Source organism: Camelina sativa, chromosome 1, assembly GCF_000633955.1.
Source record: "Camelina sativa cultivar DH55 chromosome 1, Cs, whole genome shotgun sequence".
NCBI lineage: Eukaryota > Viridiplantae > Streptophyta > Magnoliopsida > Brassicales > Brassicaceae > Camelina > Camelina sativa.
Window position 1 is genome coordinate 9,138,427 of NC_025685.1, and position 21,219 is coordinate 9,159,645.

General features: G+C 36.1%; 4 protein-coding genes across 4 annotated transcripts in view; 1 reads left to right on the forward strand and 3 right to left on the reverse strand.

The window, feature by feature from the left end:
* LOC104705718 (delta(24)-sterol reductase-like) overlaps positions 1-1,292 on the reverse strand; it is a 2,963-nt gene extending 1,671 nt beyond the window's left edge. The window contains exons 1-2 of the mRNA XM_010421784.1: positions 1,213-1,292; positions 3-509 (exon numbers count right to left, since the gene is read on the reverse strand). Of these exons, the coding sequence (XP_010420086.1) occupies positions 3-479 (477 nt within the window). The 5' untranslated portion in view covers positions 480-509; positions 1,213-1,292. The remainder of the gene's footprint in view (positions 1-2; positions 510-1,212) is intronic.
* On the reverse strand, positions 4,638-9,472 carry LOC104784728. The gene is made up of 9 exons (XM_010509797.2): positions 8,301-9,472; positions 7,824-8,065; positions 7,604-7,622; positions 7,084-7,292; positions 6,766-6,875; positions 6,556-6,654; positions 5,522-6,014; positions 5,315-5,443; positions 4,638-4,874 (listed from the first exon to the last, which is right to left on the reverse strand). Exons 1-8 carry the CDS (start codon positions 9,140-9,142, stop codon positions 5,355-5,357), a joined length of 2,103 nt encoding a protein of 700 aa, XP_010508099.1. The 5' UTR covers positions 9,143-9,472; the 3' UTR covers positions 4,638-4,874; positions 5,315-5,354.
* LOC104784737 (pre-mRNA-processing protein 40C) lies at positions 10,933-17,169 on the forward strand. Its single transcript, XM_010509808.2, has 13 exons — positions 10,933-11,237; positions 11,653-12,211; positions 12,324-12,463; positions 12,989-13,026; positions 13,269-13,779; positions 14,192-14,275; positions 14,609-14,749; positions 14,886-14,992; positions 15,521-15,641; positions 15,870-16,010; positions 16,170-16,316; positions 16,420-16,542; positions 16,724-17,169. The coding sequence occupies exons 1-13, from the start codon at positions 11,079-11,081 to the stop codon at positions 16,976-16,978; spliced, it is 2,526 nt and encodes an 841-aa protein (XP_010508110.1). The 5' UTR covers positions 10,933-11,078; the 3' UTR covers positions 16,979-17,169.
* LOC104784747 (BTB/POZ domain-containing protein At3g19850-like) lies at positions 17,878-20,876 on the reverse strand. Its single transcript, XM_010509818.2, has 3 exons — positions 20,673-20,876; positions 19,396-20,574; positions 17,878-18,481 (listed from the first exon to the last, which is right to left on the reverse strand). Exons 1-3 carry the CDS (start codon positions 20,733-20,735, stop codon positions 18,053-18,055), a joined length of 1,671 nt encoding a protein of 556 aa, XP_010508120.1. The 5' UTR covers positions 20,736-20,876; the 3' UTR covers positions 17,878-18,052.

A 21,219-nucleotide genomic window follows, 5' to 3' on the forward strand; every position in this document is an offset into this window, starting at 1 on the left:
GTGAGGTCGTCAAGCTCAGCAACAACGGCAAGAGCTAGGTTCATTGGGACGGTGACACGAGAGATCTGTCCCATGTTGACAAGAGGCTCAACTCTAGCAGTCATCTTCTCCTTGTTGATCTCAAGAACGTTACGGAACTCTCCCAAGTCAACCTCGAAATGCCTGGCTCTCTTGTAGTCAACGTTCCTCATCCCCACGGCGATCCACGGCTTACGTGCAGTGCAGACAAGCCCGTCCTTGGCCGCATCCCTATCCTTAAGCCTTTTGATGACTTTCTTGACATTCTCGTCATGTTCCTTTTGGCGTTTCTCAAATGACTTGGACTCCGACCACAAGTCCCCGAGGTAGATGAGGAAGTAGAGTGTGGCTGAGAATGGAAGGACGATGAAGATGACAATGATCCATCTGAACTTGACAAAGTAATCAACCCATGTCTTCTTCCTCTTCGGCCTTACAAGTGGTGTCTGAAGATCCGACATGTTGCCGACACTCTCAGATTCCTCTCCTTACTTCATCAAAACAAAAAACAAACAAAATGCAGTAAGTAAACAAACTTTGAGAACTTTTCAATCTATCATTGTACAACTCAATAAGTCTCAAGAATGTCAAAAAAAATATCGATAAAAACTATGCTCAAAGTCAACTAAACTTGAGAATTCCAGATCCATCACTTTACAAAAAATCGAGGTGGCTCAAGAAATGGGCACAAATCCACCAGAATGTCAAAAATACACTATAGGTGTGAGTTCCTTGAATCCATAAACATTTATATACATGTGCGTGTGCGTGTATGCAATTAACTTGAGAGCACTATAGTGTTGCGTCCATGAGGGGAAACAGTGAGCTAGTAAACAGAGAGACAAAGAGACATGAAGTTATGCTTAAGACCAAAGTGGTACACTTGTTGAAAGGACAAGGAAACATAAAAAGTACTGGATTTTGGTTCTAATCTTTAGATCTACATATCTGGTCTTCCTACAAAGCCATCATACACAGTATGTCTCCAAAAAAAAAAAAAAAAAGTTGCAGAGCAAACTTTGAAACTTTGCTTGAAATTCAAAGACTGAGATGGGTTAAAAACTCAAAACCCCACATAGTTCACTGGTAGTAACTGTGTAGCAACTATGGACTAAGCAGTTGGAGAGATCTAACGGACAAAAAGATGAATCAGAGCGACTGTTAGAGAGACAGATAGAGGAAGAGAGAGAGTACCTGAAGAATCCAAAGGATGGAGAGAGAGAGGATGAGATGGGGGAAGTGTCTGAAGAGTGAGTGAGTGAGAGAGAGAGAGAGGATTCTCTTATAATAAACGTGTTTCAAGCCAGCCTTGCTTAATTTGCATTTATCGCACAAAACAAGGTGATTACCATTATTATTATTTCTTTCACTATCAATTATAAAATATACTATTAATTTGATAATTTTGAATTTTTTTTATAAAAATATGTTAAAATCATAATAATGTTTTTTTATTGGTTTTGTCTTTTTCTATGTTTTTTATAAAAAAAAGCTATAAATATTTGTTGATTTAGCAATTAAAACTCAAGTCTTTGTTGTAATGTTATCACATGTGTTATGTATAATATATTTAGTTATGTAGTCAGTTTTATAATATTTAATTAGAATATTTACTGCTAATAAGTAGGTAAAAGAGAATTAAAAGGCAAAAATCTAGCAGTTTTAATTTATTTTAAATAGGAAAATTACCTTTGTTTAAGAAAATAATATTTCTTTTAGGAAAATTACCTTTTGTATCCAAAGACTGCAGTGCAAGAAATATTTCAAATCAAGAAAACTTATACACTTATATGTGAAAATGTGTTTTTCTTTCTATATGCATTTTTAAGGGTAGATTGTATTGAATTTTGTTTTCTAAATGCTAGCTTTTTAGTGAAGAAGTCCTCTACTTGTTTTGTTAATAATGTACCTAAAGCATATGCCAAGGTTTCTAAACTAGCCTATCCAATATTGTTTATTATCATACAACTTTTCATACAACTTTTCATATCATAATAGCTTATATGTGAATGAATACATCTCAAACATTTCTTTTCATACTTTCTACAGGTGACAGTGGTGGATATGTCATGATTGGATCAAAAAGCACTGCCTAAAAATAGTTTGGACATTTATCGGAAAACATTGGACAAATTATGTAAGATTCTTTGATGTTCAAATAAAAAGTTTGTTTTTAAGCAAAAAAAAATCCCGAAAAATATTCAAATTGTCTGATGCCTTTCTGTTATGTAGTTATAAAGCTAATCCCACTATTAAAATATATCAAAAAATCACATTTGTATTATATTTCACAAATAACTGTGGTTAATTATATTAAGGGTAATTAAAAAAGGTCGTTTTCCAAGGAATCTGCCACACAATAACAATGTCCATGTTTTTCATCAGAATTCAAAATATGAAAATTGTTGGTATCATTATCAGTACCAACATAATAATGGTAACGAAGAAGAAGAAGCTATCATGTTGTTTATTTGGTTAGAAGGCTCTAAATATCTAACACTATATAACCAATAATTTGCTCTTGCTAAAAAAAAAAAGTTCAATCAGTAAACAGAATAGTATCCACTTGAACTATAATTAAATCAATGACTTTTTAAAAAAAAATTGGTTACACTTTAAAGTACTCAATTGCTCAAAAAGTTTTTTTTTCTTGACACCAAAAAGTAATTGCTTATTTGAAAAATATATTTTAAGACAAATAATTTACAGGGATGATGGCCTGTTTGAGAAAGACATCCAGCTCTTGCAAAATCTCACAAACTATATTTTAATATATTTGAAAATCAGAAGAAACTATATTTTACATATGCCAACTATTCATACTCTCACATTTACAACTACCAATCATATTTCAATGGAAGTGTATAGAATCTTTTTCCATTTTCTTTTATTTGAGGAACTACTCTCACTCTTTTTAACTTGGACGTCAATTTTTTTTGTATACAACCCATACATATAGACAAATTTATAAAAACAGCAATTTTTGTTTTTATTTTATTTTTTGGTCAAACTATTGAAATTTGGTTAATCGAAAATTGGTATGGCATAAAGTGCGAGCCAATCAATTAATAGATACACCAATTTGTTTTTTTGTTATTATTTGTAAATCCAACACAAGACATTACTGTTTTGGTCCAAAGCAAATAAACGCATGCGTCATTTCAGCATCAACAAAAAACCGTTTTTGTCCATTTATTTTTCTCTGTACTGATTTTTCTTCGTAGCTCCATAATTTAGAAATAAGTGTGATTATAAAAAGAATATTAATAGTGATTTATGAAATATTGGAGTGCATAATTAATTAATGACTAAACACTTAATTATAATTCTATTGCAAATATGTATTATGTTAAAAAGTGGAGAAAGAAAAGGACAAAAGAGAACGGAGAAACCAAAGAAAGAGAGTTGAAGATTAACAAAACTAAACTAATCTAGAAACGAGGACTGTCCACCTCCACATGTGCCTGACGTGATCTCAACTCCTTCACGTGATTTCTCTCCCTCATTTTTTTCTAAAAAAGTATTATTTTTCTCACTTATTAATCCCTTTTTATCATTGTTTTCTGCACTTCCTTTTCATTACTAATTTTCCTGAAAAATCTCATTATTTAAAAGCACCAACGATCTCGTTTTTATTTTATAATTCTAGTTTACTTTTGTTAATGTTCTTTGATTTGCATAAGTTCTTCAGATCTAATCGTCCTCTTAACGTGCAATTAAGTAATGCATCTGGAACACGTTAAACTGTAGGTTGCATTCGTGTTTAACATTATATATATAACCCCATGATTTGAGCAATATCAACCAATTATTCCAAAAACATAATCTTTTGGTTTTCGTGATTTTTCTTCATTAGACGGATTTACATATTGTTATCGTACTCTGTAAAATTCTAACGGAAACATGTTACTTCAACATTGAAAAGACAATCTTCTCAACAAGAAAACGACCAGACAATGACATGGATACTTCTTGCGCCTTTAAACTACAAGCCAAGAAGTATGAATATTTCCAACCTGTGTAGTGTGTAGCAACAACGAAAATTGCTAAATTGATCCTAGAGAGAGGCGATGCAGACATTTCACGGTTTGTTAGATTATTGTAATCTGTAAATTGCTATACGCAAACACCAAAAATAATAAATTCATTCATATCATACTAGTATACTGAACTGTGTTCCCTACGTTGCGAGTTGTGAAAGGCTATATCTTCCCTTAACCAGACGGGCTCATAAAGATGAGTCGAGGGAAGAAAAGAGATTAGCTACTTTAAGGCCATGAAGAACTTTAAGATCTTCCTAACATGATCTAGCAAGACAAAGATTAAAAGCCAAGAAATCAGCAGATAGGAAACAAACAGAAGATGAAAATGTACCTTGTTTAGACTGCGCATGGACATCCCCCATTTTAACTTTTTGTTGCTCCTCCAAAAAAGCTTACCATGGCAGAGTATCACAGTTGCTGTATCCAACAACAGCAACAAAACTAGAAGAAGAACAAGAAAAAGCTAAGTGAAAAAAATCATTACTATTCCTACGTGTAAACTTCCACACTTTTCTCAAGCCTACAAGTTGGTGACTGCTAATCGCATGTGTCTTCGTGAAATGTGTAATGGAATCCTTGCAGAAAAATTAATCTTTATTTGAACAGAGAATAATTGTTCTCATGTACTATAACAAACCATTGGTATACACGTTGATTCACAGTTGTAAGAGATTGGGTGAAATGGACCCTAAAACTTTGTCTCGCCAATAAGCGCCCCTCTTCTACATGCATGCAAATGCATTAGAATGTAAACACAAAACTGTGACCTCGTTATAAGCCATCTCTAAGGCCGGGAAGAGAAAATTAACCAACCTGCCATTAGATAAGTGGCTTTGGTCAGTCAATCAACAATAGGACACTAATAAATGCAAACTGCAGAACAAGACTATGACACATTAAATAGAAGACCCGCCATACCATTGCGCAAATTGCACAATCTTTAAAAAACACCACAATGGTTTTTACGTTTCTACTGTAAACAGTAATGCCAGGTTCTCAGTATCGTCTCAATTACAGAAACTTTGGTTCATCATTTTCAACTTAGTGCGCATAATTTATCTAAATGACAACTCCTTTTCGAGTATATATAAAGCTAAAACAGAAATTACGCCCAGTAAAAATCGACACAGTGATTCCAGAAACGATTGCAAGGTTGGTTCTCAACTATACGCAGAGATTCCATATATACTACATGAATTCGACTGATATAGGCAGAACTCACAAAGTTCTCATTTCTAGGTTCACAGACTTACTTTGGCAAAATAAATCGCTAATGATCCATACAACAACATGTTACGGGTTGAAGAAACTTGAGCCGCCCATATTGATAGCAACGAGCACCAGTACAGAAGTGATTACACTGAACCACAACAATGCTAATCCTGAAATTAGAAAGCTTAAAACTTTTAGAACAAGCAACCATAGAAACAAAATCATCATAAGACAGAGCCTCAATATACCTCCATCACCAATAGAACTATCGGCATTCACATTTTTCACTTCTAAATCTGATATGTCCCCACTGGCAGGATCTTTCGGTCGAGATTTTGAGTCCGCCCCAGCCTTTGAAGGAGGAACTGGTGTCACGCTTGATTCACCATCATCAAGTTTATTGTTCCCAGCTTCTGATGAAACTATGCCTTGAAATTCCTCACTCACAATCAATGCAGACAGCACGTTCATAAATGACTCTTGATTAATATCATCAGAAGGGATCTTGTCATTCTGCACGAATGACCTAGGTTCTTCCGAGTCAGACATTTCATCATCAGAAGCCTCTGCATAAGTGGCTTTTGCGTTGCGTTTATCATCTTCTTCATCCTCCACGTATGCTTTGTATGTAAGCCGGAGTAGTATTTCTCCAGCAGATCCCTTTCCGAACAAACTCCAACCACCTCGCAAACTAACAATTTTGTCTGTAGGAACAGTATCTGGCAGTGATTCAAGGTCAACCTGGATGTATAATAAAGTAATAAGGTTATGTAGACAGCAAATTTGGTATTAATCATTTCCTGGTAATTTATGTAGAGTCGCAGATTAATAGGTAAGCAATAGTGACAATGTTATCAGAGCAGAGGCTGACTACTCAAACTACAGCATCAATAAACAATTATATGTGTTGTCAGGTTTTTGTGCAGAAAACATGTGAATTGGTTGAATAGAAGCCGGGATTAGAGTTGTGCCAAGAAAGCTAAGTATAAAGGTGACCTTTCTATACTGACAAGAAGATCAATAACCGATAGGATGCGTAACCTGAACAATTCAGTGCAAACTTTTCAAAAGAGGTGTGACATACTCGCATAATACCAGGTACTACTAATACAGCAAAGGCATTGTCTACTAATACAGCAAGCTGCTATCTTAGTAGAAACATTGTGCACAGAATAACAGGATGAAATTGGTTCTTGTATTATGGATAACAAACATGAAAAAGCTAGCCATTGAAGTAGACGATCATCATCTTAATAGAAGAAAAAAAAGAAATGTGATTTACCTCTCCGCTACCAATAGCCATATCGGCAAATCCAAGACAGTCGTTGACTTCAATTTGTAACACTTGCTCTCTAGGATTTGAAACAAGGAATTGGAAGTCCTGATCATATTTATGATAGATAAATTTTCCATAAAAAAATTAGCAACTTAACAAATACTGATTCACCACCAGATTATGAGTAAGCCAATAAGATATAGTAGGCAGTTCAACCTGATTCCAGATTGGCTGACCAGGAGCCCCAAACACTGTAGTTTGACTGTTCTTTTTACTGCGGATAACTTGATCACCTATTCGTAAAATAACATATGGATCTGTTCTACCTGTTACAAATTATCAAACAAAATGTGCTGAGTGAAGGAACATGTAAAGTGATGAAGATTTGATTAAATCTGCTACAGCATTAGTATATCTGGTTTTTAATGTTCAACGAATTCAAATGAACTTAGGGGTATAGACAATACAACAACACAGACTGCTAGAGAACAATGCACTGAAGAAGAAAAAAGTTGTGAAGTGAGTATAACTCACCAGAGAACATGTATGGAAGTTTCTGGGCATTTACAAGAGTAACAGACAGTTCCCCAATAAAATCCTTGTTCCCTTCCTGCATTTCTCCCCCCGATTTTAAGTCTTCTGAAACAGGCCCAACAGCTTTTCCTTTCTGGAAATCCAAGACAATTTTCTTCGGCCGGACAAATAATCGAGGCAAATCTTCTGTCAGCAGTTTGGTCAAGAACCTGAGCGAGATGAAGCAAAGTAAGGAAGAAAGAAACTGATAAATCCAAAAATCGAGGAGGATTAACAATCAACAGATGGCATATGCTAAAATGAATACCAGCATCTGATCAAAATCATGCAGTATACTTAATGTAATGCTCCCAAATATCAGAAAAGAAAAGAAAACAAACATATAGCTTAAAGAAGTTACAAAACTCCTCTCTAAAACTTTAAACCTCATCTGAACAGGAAACAACTAATCAAAGAGGTTAAACCAATCCAGTATTGAACCATTGATTGAAAAAAAAAAGTAAGGACCGGCAAGACTTACATTGATAAAAGAGGAATTCCTGATGTCATCATCCAAAGCATTCATGCAAAAAAAAGACGAAAATGATATGAGCAAGTGATAATGTACATCGTCGTAAAACTAGAGGAGATGTCCTTCCACATTATTCTGGGATAGTTAATAGTATAACCTTCCACATTATATATGGTCAACAACTTAACAATCACCAAATAAATGATCGTGTATTATGATTAACTCATACCCATTACATTAAACAATCGGAATGGTGCAAGCTCAAATTTGATCTTTGGAAGTGATACAAAAGCCCATGATGCTGCTCCAACCCAAGGCGCAGAGGGAATCAATCTTAATTTAACCCATAGCTCACCGTCAATGTCAAAATCCCGAATGCCGACTGGCACGACTACTGGAATAATACCAAATTTTAAAGAGAGCTTTAACAACATCCGAGCACCGCCAGTATACCGAAGACCAATCTGGTACCTATAAGAAGAAAAATGAGAGCATAAGCAACCTTCAACTGAGCCGTGAACAGTTTGGAGCATCCAAGCTCCAAACAAACCAACAGAGAGAAAATTTCCAAGATGGTTGGCCCACAATAACAACTGAAACCAAGTAAGAACAATCCCACCAGTTGATCCACCAACACAATGGGATTGTTACCTAACATATGAGAGAGCAATTATCATAGGCAGTAGCAAAAAGGTACAACACTTACTGCAAGTCATTGACACGGCGAGATGTCCTCCTCTCAACATTTCTAACAGACAAAGGCTCATCCCCAAGAGAGAACTGCTTAATTTCAACTCTCTGCACATAATCTGGCTTCTTCAAGTCATCAATAACTGGTTGCAACAATCCAACAAGCCAATTCTCAATCCCACCTCTATAAACTTTCCAAAGCTTCACCACCACCATGTTAACCCACTCCACAGACTCTTTCCTTTGCAAATCTTTCTCAAGGGACAGAGAGAAGCTAGTGGGAACCTGTGGCCATTGCCCAACTCCTCTTTCCCCTACGTCATTGCTCATCTGTCTCCGCCTCTTTCTCCACGCCCATAGCTTGTCACAAAGAACACCAACAAAGAAGAAGAACGCGAACAGACCAATCGCATCACGACTAATCGGTGGCGATGGGAGTGGATGGATTGTACCTAGCTGAGTCCTGAGCTTATCCACAATCGGGTCTTCTCTAAAGCTAGTGAAATTGGTTCTGTCACCCTGAATTACAGACTCCTGCGATGATTCTTCTTCATCCTCGAATTCATTGGAAAAACGAGTGACCACAAGACTCCTTGAAGCTCTTCTCGCTGAATCCGCTAACCCTATGTTCTTCGCATCGCTACTGCGAATTCCGCTGGTAACAAACCTCAAATTCGAATTAGAATTCGCGGCGTGAACTCTGAACTTCCGACGGAGGACCCGTCTCTTCGCGAATCCGTCGCAGAAAACAATCAAGCCGCCGTGCTCAGTACTAGAGCACGGACAGAACATACGACTACGAGACACATAAGCGTGGGACAAATCGAAACGAGGACAAGAAGAAGATTGTAGAATCATTTATCAATCGGTTATTCATTCACCGGAAACTCCACGCAGGTGAACCTAATTGACGCATCTCTCCTCCGACGATAACACAGCCAGAAGAACGCACATAAACAAACACAATAACGAATGTCTCAAAGCAACGTCAACACTGAACACAGCAACACGGTAGCAGCGAAACTTGTAGAAACCCTTAGGGTTTCGGATAAGAAAATTCAAATCGATAAAAAAAAAAAGACAAAGGGAGGGAGGGATTGCAGAAGATTAGAGAATGCAGTGATGATCGGTGGAGAGTCTATCGTGTATCCGTGCCCCTTTGTTTTTTTGTACCTATGCGAATGCGACCCAGAAGAAGAATATGCGACTATATATAATAAAAGCCCTCTCTCTCTCTCAATGCTTGCTTTTTTTTTTTTTGTGGAACGCGTTATACGCGCGTTATTAAAAATAAATTGTATTTCGTATAGGCTAGTCATTCTTAATTTGGTCTATCATCAGTTCAATACGTTAGAAAATCTTGGGTATCGTATTGGTGGTATCTTGAGAGGTCGGCGACCTAACTAACTATTTCGTAATACTTTGCTTTTTGGACTCTTCCACATTTGGGTCGGAGTCGGCACCTCAGCCACACTTTTAACGTTCCATATACATAATAAGAACGAAAATGGCTTTAACATCAGTCAGCTAATGGCCCATATTGCTCCGACCGTCCCGACCATAGCGGGTGGTAGGTGTGAATACATGTTCTCACTTCTCAGTCAGATATATATGATTGAAAGATACGGTTTAATAAATAAAACTAAAAGGGTTGATGTTGAAATCGAATGGGCTACTAATTGTTTGAAAAAAAAATGATTCAGTTTCTTTTATATTTTCTTTCAGAAGAAGAAAAAATATTGTTGATTCGCATAAGAAAATTAATCCGTTTTATGATTCGATCGTCTATATTCCTTAACTACATAGTTCATATCAAAATTTGATATACAAGAAGTTCTTGTCAAGAACCATCGTTGTTGACTAATTTGTGCTTGTATAACGGTTGATTTACCTATCTTAAAGAGGTTGGGTAAACATAGTTTACAAAAAAATATCTTTCAAGTAATACTAATTGCCTACTGTGATTGCTTTACAGGTTACAACGATAGACATATGGGTATATGGATGGCGTTCCATTTCACGCATTCCGAAATTAATTTGAGCTACGGATCTCTTAGTTGTAAAAAGAACCATGTTTATCAAGTGTTGTTTTCTTTTGTCATTGCAATTATCATGCTCAGTCAACTTTCGATCTTTCTCAAGTTTGAATAGGCTTTTTCTATACACGTTTTGAATTTAAAAAAAAAAAAAAACATGAACAACGTGCGCAGTCATATAACATAAGACGTACAAGGAAACACTCATAGGGGTGGGCAAAATTACAGATTAATAAATATGGGCTAATTCATAAATTGATCTTAAAATATAAGGTCTATTCCAGTAAAAAATACTCTCTCTGTATCACAATATATAGTTTTAAAAAAAATTTAATAGATGATTTTCTGTATATTTTTATCATTTAATACTAGAAAATTATAAATTTCAAAAATCAGAATTTAAAATTTTGATAAATACTATTGATTAATAATTATGAAAATATGTTATTATAAATAATAATGCATTTATTACTAAACATTAAATATTTCTTAATTTATCTGTGAAAGTCTCGAAAAATCATCATACTTCTTTTTTTTTTTTTTTCCTGGGACGTAAAATCTCAGCCGTCCATCGTTTAAGTCATCCTACGATCTATCTATACCGTCGGCTGAAGTACGTCCTCTCCTGAATCGGGGAACATCGACTTCTGTGATTCCTCCACTCTCCTAAACCCTAGCTTCTTTGTTCCGCGTCGACGAAGCCGCCGGCAATTTTCTTGTCGCCGACTGTTACTTGATACCGCTACATATCTACTCCGATGCAAGGGGATAATTCAACGGAGCCGCCGTATACGACGGCGGCATCTACTGCACAGGGTATCTCCGTCCATCCTCCTTCAAGTGGTCCAGTCTTGGCCAATGCTTCGAGCGTTTCTCCAGGCATTCAGTCGGAGCTGAAGGAGCAACCCTCTATGTCTGTATGTTGTTCAATGCTCGATTCTGATTGTTTACATTATCTTGTTCATCTCCTATGCTGTTAAACTCCTAGAGAGGCTTTATCTTGGTTCTAGTTCTTGTTTTTGATGTGGTTTTGTGAACAACCTTATACAAGAATGTGTGGTATACTGAATTACAGAAGTGTCCTTTATGATTAGATGAATTCATGTCTTTCTTAGTTAGGGTATATACGCCAGCACCAGCTATGAAAATCTTTCTCGCTTATTGAGTATCGAAGTTTTGGGTCATTCTGATTAAATTCACTAATAGACTTTGTCATGGCTTAACCTTGTTTGGTATATGCTTTGAACTCATGCTGATTTATTTGTATTCAGGTCGTTTCCATTTAGTCTCTAAACTAGTTCCAAAATGTTTTTTTTTTTTGCTGTTGTGCAGATTGCTAATACAGGTTTTGTCTCTCAGTCAGTTCCGTCTTCTGTTACTGCACAATGGAGTTCCAATGCAGCTGCCTCCTCAAATGTTAATCCCCTAAATCAAGCTTCGCCCATGCTACAAAATCTGCCTTTTGGTCGACCAGGAATACTCGCCCCTCCTGGACTAATGATATCTCCGCCTGCTTTTCTTGGTTCCAACCCTTTTTCTACAACTCCAAGACCAGGGATGTCTGGAGGTCCTCCGCAAATCTCTCCTTTTAATCATCCGCACATGTATCCTCCATATCACTCACAGCCTACAATGCCTGGAGCGCCTCAAGGAGTGTGGTTGCAGCCCCCTCCTATGGGTGGTATTCCCAGGGCACCATTTCTTTCACATCCTACTCCCTTTCCTGGTTCATATCCGTTTCCAGTTCGTGGAATCTCTCCTAACCTACCATATTCTGGTTCTCAACCTCTTGGTGCCATTCCTATGGGAACTGTTGGCAACGTTCATGCATTACCAGGTCATCAACTTGACAAATCTCCCGGACAAAAGACAGAAGCACTCTCAGGAATCGGTATGCTCGAGGTTTCATGATAGATTACTGATCCATGTAAGAGCTGTTTGACCTTAATGGTTATTCTATTTAGTCTACATACCATTTATCAGGATCATCCTGTATTTTGCAGATGACAGAGCTGGGACTCAACCAGTAGGGAATCGGGTGGATGCCTGGACTGCACATAAATCAGAAACAGGAGTAGTTTACTATTATAATTCCGTTACAGGGCAATCGACCTACGAAAAGCCTCTTGGTTTTGGAGGGGAGGTGAGCATAGCTGATTACATAGCTTGTTCATTAGTATGTCTATTCCATACGCGTTTGATATCATAGCCGGGCTATTTCCCTTCACGACATGTCACTTAGGAGAGTTCGTGTCTAAATAGGTATTTGCATTTGTGGTATTTGTGTCAAAGTTTTAAAATGTCGGACTTTGATTTAGATTACTTTGAAAGTCATAGATGCCATATGTTCATTAGCTGCTGAAAATTCTCTATTTTCTGTGACTTATATTTGGTATCCAAATTTGTTTTACATATACTACAGCAGTTGTGAAGTTGCTTAAGATTGTTGAGTTACGTTATTGCAGTGACCTTGTTGTAAGAGCATCTGATTTGTTTCACAATCCACCTTAAGTTATTCACAGGCCGTATGCATCGTTCGCTTGCCATTTGATGCTACCGCAAAAACTGATGAGGGATATTTGTCTGAGTTTACCTTGATAATGCATGCACTTTATCTTCAGAGTTCTTAAGCAATTTGTAATCTATACTTTTTTCTTAACTTTTGCAGCCTGATAAAGTGCCGGTGCAGCCAATTCCTGTTTCTATGTGAGTTCTCAGATTTAGACTTTCTCTGATAAATTTTGTTGTCATATTTTTAATGATAAATGTTAGCTTGGCTATGTGTGAGACATTGTATTGCTTTATTACTCGTGTATGAATCTTGTATACTAGGTCGCCAACTATCTTATTCCCATGAAATCAACAAATTGATGTTTTGTTAAGTAACATTCAGCCTGCTAAAGTATGTACATCTTATACATATCTCATCTGACTTGTACCGAATGTAGGGAGAATTTACCTGGGACGGATTGGGCTCTTGTGTCCACAAATGACGGCAAAAAGTATTACTACAACAAGAAAACAAAGGTTAGCAGCTGGCAAATTCCGGCAGAGGTGAAAGATTTGGGGAAGAAACCGGAGGAGAGGGCTATGGAGAGTTTAGCTTCTGTGCCTACTGCTGATTTAACTGAAAAGGGTTCTGATCAAGTAAGTTTGAGCGCACCTGCTATTATCAATGGAGGCCGAGATGCTGCATCTCTAAAAACTACAAATTTTGGTTCGTCTGCACTGGATTTAGTGAAAAAGAAACTACATGATTCGGGAGTGCCTGTCTCATCTACGACAACATCTGAAGCAAATGGTGGTAAAGCAATTGAGGTCACACCAAGTGGAGAAAGTGGAAACGGTTTGGGTAAGGTAAAAGATGCTCCAGAAGCTGGGGACCTTTCTGATTCTTCTTCAGATTCCGAAGATGAGGATAGTGGACCATCAAAGGAAGAGTGTTTCAAACAGTTTAAGGTACGGTGTAGCCTGGATCTGTGAATAGCGCTTGTGATAGTTTTATTTGTCTTTTTCGATGTAGGGTGTGGACCTGTGGTATATATATATTTTATCATGTTTTTCTTTCTGCTAGTTAAATTTAGCCATTTAGATGCATCTGATTAAAAGCATTCTAGAGAAGAAGAGAATATCTTGCATTGAAATTTTCCTCTGTAGATGGATGTTGTTGGTATATCAGAATGTCATACTGCTTTGCATGTTTCAAGCATTGAATTTTCGTATATGGATCTTGTTGAAATATTGGAATGTCATAATTCTTTGCATGTCTAATTATCATTGATAATGGTGCCAACTTTTAGTGGAAAACATGAAATTATCCAAATGGAAGTTTATTTTCTAATATCTGTTCCTTATTACTGTATCCTGGCAGGAAATGCTGAAAGAGAAAGGAATAGCACCGTTTTCTAAATGGGAGAAGGAATTGCCAAAAATTATCTTTGACCCTCGCTTTAAGGTGTGTCAAACCTAAAGATCGACACCATATTTTGATATATTTTCCTGTTTTTACATTTCACGTCTATGCTTCTTTCCTTGGATTCGCTTGCAACTTGTACATTTCCACTTAATTCTTTGCAATATTAGCTACGTAAAGCTTTGACGATTTAGAGCCATTATGCTTTATTGTTTATCCACCCCACCCAGAAATATTGTGATGCTGAGGAACTAGTGATGTGTTAATTTTTCAATTTTCTTATCATTTCGTTTTTCTTTCAAGCAATACCAAGTCATTCTGTTAGTAGACTTTTTTTAATTATGTATTTATATGGGGAGTTCATTTTTCTTTCAGGCAATACCAAGTCATTCTGTTAGAAGATCTTTGTTCGAGCAGTACGTAAAGACACGCGCTGAAGAAGAACGTAGGGAAAAGCGTGCTGCTCATAAGGCAGCTATTGAAGGTTTCAGGCAGTTGCTGGATGAAGCGTCTACGGTAAATCATTTTAATGAACTGAATTTATTTTTCCTTTGAGCTACCTGACGTCTTTAAACATTTTTATTGTTTGGTTTGGGATGTTCTCAATTTCTATATCTCTTGTGGGAATTTATTATCATCCTGATTTTTCCAGGACATTGATCAACACACTGATTATCGTGCTTTTAAAAAGAAATGGGGGAACGATCTCCGGTTCGAAGCACTTGAGCGGAAGGAACGGGAGGCTTTGCTGAAAGAAAGGTACCAATCTATAATCTTAAATCTTACATTCGATGTGTCTTTCCCTGTTGCTTTGTTTTTTTTGTTTTTTTCTGGTTTTAGAGAAGGATTTGTTCTCTAATGCTTATTATGTTCTCTTTGACTAGTTTGTTAGATGTGTGACCGGTTCATACAGAGTGCTCACAGATAATCCTGGGTTTGTGGTTAAACCAAAATAGTAGGCTTAGCTAGATGTTGATTGTGCAGGCAGCCATGCTTTATTTCCCTCACATTTTATTTAAAAGGCGACTTATAGTTTTTCATGTAATTTGTATCTGTATTCTATTTATCACAATTGTTGAGTTAGTAAACAACTTCACTGTTTCTTGAAAAACAATTAAATGTTTCTAACGAACATGTTTACTTTCTTAGTGTAATTGCATGTAACTGCAGTGGATCTTTTTTCGGAAAGTTTTTACCTGTACAATTGACATGCCCGTTATGGTTTTTTTGAGTGTCTTATAGTTATTTTCTGTCTTGGCTCTTGAATTTTCTCTGTTTATGTTGCAGAGTCCTTTCTTTGAAACGGACTGCTGAACAAAAGGCACAAGAAATTCGCTCAGCTGCTGCCTCTGATTTTAAGACAATGCTACGTGAAAGAGAAGTACCAATAAATTCACATTGGTCCAAGGTAGGTAGCAGATTTTTGTTTCTACCCTTTGCAAATAATAGAGACAGAGTCTCGAAATTTTCAGGAACTGATGCTGTTTGAGGAAATTATAATATTTAATTGTCAAAGTAACTAGTATTAATTTTTGTGTCTCATCTCTTCTATAATTCATCCTTTGATTGGCACCATTTTTAACTGGTTAGCATACTACTACAACCTATATGATATTTTTCTCTCCTCTTTTGTTAGGTGAAGGATAGTCTGAGAAATGAACCAAGATATAGATCCGTTGCGCACGAGGACAGAGAGGTTTTTTATAATGAATACATTGCTGAGCTAAAAGCTGCGAGAAGGGGAGATGATCATGAGATGAAAGCCAGAGACGAAGAGGTAATAACATTGGATACAAAGTTATTTGCAGATACAAAAAAATTGGATCTCTTTTGTTTCTGTTTCTGGAATACGACAGAATAATGATGATTTTCTGGCCATAAATGGGTGAAACTATATAGACACTTGTATAAACGTCTTTGTGATTCCTGAATTCAGGACAAACTGAGAGAACGGGAGCGTGAGTTGCGGAAACGCAAAGAAAGAGAAGTGCAAGAGGTGGAAAGAGTACGACAAAAAATTAGAAGGAAAGAGGCAAGCTCCTCTTATCAAGCTTTGTTAGTGGAGAAAATCAGAGACCCTGAGGTATTTCTACTTCTTTTACGTAGCCATCTACAGATAGTTTCTTAACTCTGTGGGAATTCTGATCGGTCAATCTTTCTTTGCTACCTTCTTCAACATCTGTAAGGCATCCTGGACGGATTCTAAGCCAAAACTTGAGAGGGATCCGCAAAAACGCGCCTCTAATCCAGATTTAGATCCTGCTGATAAAGAGAGGCTATTCCGTGATCACGTAAAGTCATTGTATGAGGTACATATACTACTACTCATCTGTAAACCTTACCGAATTAAACTTCCAGCATTTTGCTGCATCAAGATCAGAACAAAACTTAAGACATTTTTGTTCTTATCTCCTATTGTCTTCTCTCCTTTTGGGTATATATACTTTGGTTGCCTATTTCATCTAAACAACTTTTAATTGTGTTTCACAGCGATGTGTTCATGACTTCAAAGCTCTTCTAGTTGAAGCCTTGTCATCTGAAACTGCTTCTCAACGAACAGAAGACGGAAAGACTGTTCTTAATTCTTGGTCAACGGCTAAACAAGTGCTAAAACCCGATATCCGCTACAGCAAAATGCCGAGGGATGATAGGGAAGCCTTCTGGCGCCGATATGCTGAGGACTTCTCGAGGAAACAGAAACAAGAAAACTATCAAGAGGAGAAACATAGAGATTACAAGAGCTAAAAACCGTAGATCAATAGGCTTGATATATTGTGAAAATAGATTCTGTCATGTTAGTTCGTTTCCTGTCTAAGTTTTGTTTTGATTAACTGAAAAAATAATTTATGTTCGTTTGATGTTTTCTACTTACATTTTTCTGAACAGTATTGTATTTTTTAGTCAAAATATATGATTTGGTAAGATCTTAAGATTTTTTTTTGCTTTGTCCCAAACTCCCAATAATCTAAGGTTTCGAGATAGAAAAAAGTTATGAAGATCTAAACAGTTTTCTTTGAGAACTGTCGAGATTTACTAAATAGTTTTTTACAAAATTATTGAAATATCAAATCAAACTACTAATATTAGTTAGTCTAGGAAAAAATTATGATGCTTACAGATAAATCATTTTTACTACAATTCGGTCTATATAGTGAGACTTATATTTTCGTGCGAGCAAAAAACTAAGAATCTATATAGTACGTTTTGGTAAATTGTACAAAGTGGGCATGTTAGGATATGACAGTTTTCTGGTTTAATATCAATATTCATGAATAAATTTCATTTTCAAGAATATCAAATCTGGAGCTGGAGGGCATGTGACGTATATAGCCAAGAAAATATTTTCTCCCGTGATTTGATTTTCAATTGTTTTGTGTACAATGCATGATTTTGAAAGGCCAACTTGTTGATTTAATAGCTTCTTTCGATCGGCATTTTCCATATTTTTTTCCCGAGTGTATATATTATATAGAACCAGAAAATCCAAGTTGAAGTTTACAGTATATATTCGTTTTCTGTACTTTGTGATGTGATTTTGCAATGACCAAAGAAATTATAATGAAAACTGATCTTACTTTCTAGATCCACTGGGCAAAATCAATTCCCTCTCGAGTCTGATAGAGAGTAACCCATGGGTTACTCGATCCATTTTATTTGAATCCAAAAGGTCATAATTATATGCATCCTCAAAACTACAATATATTTTGCATGAAAAAAAGCTTATGAATATACACGAGACGTGCATGTGTGTGATGATATGATAAATATCAATCTATATCTAGAGAATAATATAAAAATTGACGAGTGAACTAGTGTTATTTAACAAAGCCTTGGAAAATTAGAACTAGAATGTGTATGTCCATGTCTCACCAATCTTGACACTACTTCACTCTTCTTTTCCTTACAAACTATTTCAGGACTATTCCACAGCTTCCTCTCCAAATTCATCATCCTTAGATCATCTTCAAACTTCTCCGACGATATATCAAATCCTTTCAAACGCACCAGTATTGGTTTCTCTTCTAAGTAGTTCCGCGAATTCCTGATCTTGTTTACTTTGCTCTTGTCTTCGCTTGAGAGTGTTGGAGTCTCGTCTGATAATTGTTGGGACTTGAGTGCTAGAACTGCAATATTTGGAGGGATCTTGGGATTTTTTGCAAGTTGTTTGCATGTCTCCAATGTTAGTTTCTTGTAGTTTAGACACCGACATATTTTTGTTCTATCTTCGGATGATAGTTTTAGATGAGACTGCAAAAAATCATAGTTAATGTTAGTTATTGCCTTCAAAATATTGATTGACTAAGCAAAGCGATTTATATACTACATGGTACTAAAAAAGCAAGCATATTGGTTTTTTTTTCTTTTCTTTCCGACATCACATTTGGCTTAGCTTGAAAATATTTCACGTGAAACTAATCTTGTTCTTAGTGTTTTTATAAACTAATTACTAATAATTAATTAGTCAAACAAAAGACAGAAGATAGCCAGATTCTGACATGAGTGTGCTGTAACACAGTAATTAAAGTACCTTATTGTTTTCTTTTCCTATTCATAAAACTTTAACGTTTTTTCTCAAACCATATTCGAAAATTGCAAACTCAAAATGAACTTAAGAATGGAAAACCAAATTTGTTTCTGTTTTTTTTTGTTCATTCGGGTTTACAATTGTCAATTTTAGAGGATAAAAAGAATAAAAATAGCTAGTAAACAAAAATGTAGACAAAAAGCTTTAACGAATAAACAGAAATCCAAATGTAAATGATTTGTGTTTGAAAGTTCCTATATAATTCCATTTTTAAGACAAATTATTAACGAGTTTGCCACCAAAGTCACCACTAGTACTTCCACGTGTATGGATGTAGTCTACGAATGTATGTATATCCAATCTCAGATTTTCGAATCTTTAGATATCATCACAAACCAAAAAGAAAGACAAAAAGATAAGTTAAGCTCTTGAGAACTGTAAAAAGCCAAACTATATAGAAAGTTGTATGCTTCTTGTCATCTTATATTCCACTCTACTTACTTTGTCTTTTTGTCTCATTTTGTTCATAATCCTCTTTTCCCAAATTTCTCATGAACGTGCAATAATTATTATTTGGAAGAAAAAAAAAAAACCACAAAAAAAATTACTAAAAATGTATTGAGTAGAAAAAACTGACCTCAAGATAGATATCAATGGCTCTGTATAATCCATCAAACCAATCTCTAGCTGAATCTGGCAAACTCTCTGCAACTTCAAGAAACTTTGACACTTTAAGATTCTGGTCTGGAGATATCTCTCTCAAATACTTATCAATCAACTTCCCTACTATTCTTGTCATTCTCAAGTTCTCATCTTCTTCTGAGTTGCCAATTCTCACAAACACTTTGACTAATCTTATCACCAAATCCACATCGTAAAACCCTTTTTCTCTTTTTCCTCCTGCAGGTATCAGAAGATCATCAAGTGTTGCTTGATCCAGCATTTCTCCTATAACACTCTCTAAACCAATTCTTGATTCATTACTGATGTTAAATCCCGACAAAACCCGTAGAACCCAAAATATTTTCCTGCAGGAGAACGCGGTTTTCGCAGCAAAGACCACTCCTTGAACCGCTGTATCAGCTAAACCAGAATACTCATGCTTGTTGTTTGATTTGTTTTGGAGCTTTGTCTTGAGGTAGTGGAGGAGAAACCTTGTGAGGACCAAGCTGTTATTCTTCTTATTGTAAGCTCCGAGATTCTTTATCAGCTTTTCGATGATTCTTGGCCCGAGAATTGACATATCGTCGAACCACCACTCGTTACTTGTTTTGCAAGAAAACGATCTCGAAGTAGACCGTTTGTCTGAATCAGACCTAGTCTTTGCCGTATCCGGCGAATGAGAGGAGGCCGAGGCAGAGGAAGACGGAGAGGATGAGGCAAAGACATGACTCATGTCTGAATTCTGAGCGATTTTGGCTAAAACCCCGAAAACAAGCTTATCGACAAGACCGTAAGAATCTGCGTGTAGGAACACTTGTTCGCAGCTCTTGAGACACAGAAGGACGTCGTTCCATGACCAGTAGAACACTCCTTCGAGAAACTTCTCTGTTTGAAGCAAGAGATTTGAGGAACAGAGCTTCTCAGTCATCTCAAGGAAGGAAGAAGAGCAATACAAGATGGAGACGTTCGAGACATCGATCGAGATCCCTCCACCATTACTGTAACAGAATCTTGAAACCAATTCGAACCCATCTGACCCACCAGGAAAATCTTCAACCTCGATGATGATTCTACTGTTCTTATGATTCTTCTTCTTCTTCTTGCTCTGTTTTATTATCTTCCTCAAGAACCCTGAGTACTCTGAAATCAAATCCTAATACAAGAAACAGAGAGACACAACATTTAGTTCAGATATATGAAACAGAGGAAGTTAGGTTTGATTTAGATTAGAGATGTGGTATGGTTTGTTACCTGATTAAGGAAGAACGTCAACTCGTGATTGAGATTGATTTGAAGATCACAGAGAAGAGACATTGTATTAACTTCTTTTACATTTGATGAAGATGAAACTTCTTGTGAGCTTTTTCTTCTTCTTCCTTTGTGTTTTCCTTTTGGATTGTAGAGAGAGAGAGAGAACAATAATAGTTATCACATGGAAACGGCTATTTATATATTTTTTTCGGCGTTCTTTATTTCAATAAATATACATTTTCGTTTTCTTTGCCTTTGTAACTCTCATATATAATTAAGTTCATGCAGAAAAATTTATACAAACATATATAGAACTAATATTGGTCTCGTGGACCAACATCTAACGGTAAGTAGAACATCTAAAATAGTGAAAATGTAAATAATTCAGTGCCGTTCCAGTTTGTAAATGTTTTATTTCTATAATTTGTTGGTTTTAATATGCTATTAGTTTTCGAACTGGCTATTATAACGTCTAAGATTTTTGTATTTCAGTATAGTTTTCGTTTCGATTCATGTTCAAAAGCCTAAGAGTCTAAGACAAAAGTAC

Coding starts and splice junctions, on each gene's coding strand:
- LOC104784728 (XM_010509797.2), bottom strand. CDS start 9,142: ATGATTCTACAATCTTCTTCTTGTCCTCGTTTCGATTTGTCCCACGCT. Junction 6,876..7,083: donor ACTTCCATACATGTTCTCTG/GTGAGTTATACT, acceptor AATTTGTAACAG/GTAGAACAGATCCATATGTT. Junction 5,444..5,521: donor TAGTTCTATTGGTGATGGAG/GTATATTGAGGC, acceptor TTCTAATTTCAG/GATTAGCATTGTTGTGGTTC.
- LOC104784737 (XM_010509808.2), top strand. CDS start 11,079: ATGCAAGGGGATAATTCAACGGAGCCGCCGTATACGACGGCGGCATCT. Junction 14,750..14,885: donor TGCTGGATGAAGCGTCTACG/GTAAATCATTTT, acceptor TGATTTTTCCAG/GACATTGATCAACACACTGA. Junction 14,993..15,520: donor GAGGCTTTGCTGAAAGAAAG/GTACCAATCTAT, acceptor TTTATGTTGCAG/AGTCCTTTCTTTGAAACGGA.
- LOC104784747 (XM_010509818.2), bottom strand. CDS start 20,735: ATGTCTCTTCTCTGTGATCTTCAAATCAATCTCAATCACGAGTTGACG. Junction 20,575..20,672: donor TGACGTTCTTCCTTAATCAG/GTAACAAACCAT, acceptor TTCTTGTATTAG/GATTTGATTTCAGAGTACTC. Junction 18,482..19,395: donor CCATTGATATCTATCTTGAG/GTCAGTTTTTTC, acceptor GATTTTTTGCAG/TCTCATCTAAAACTATCATC.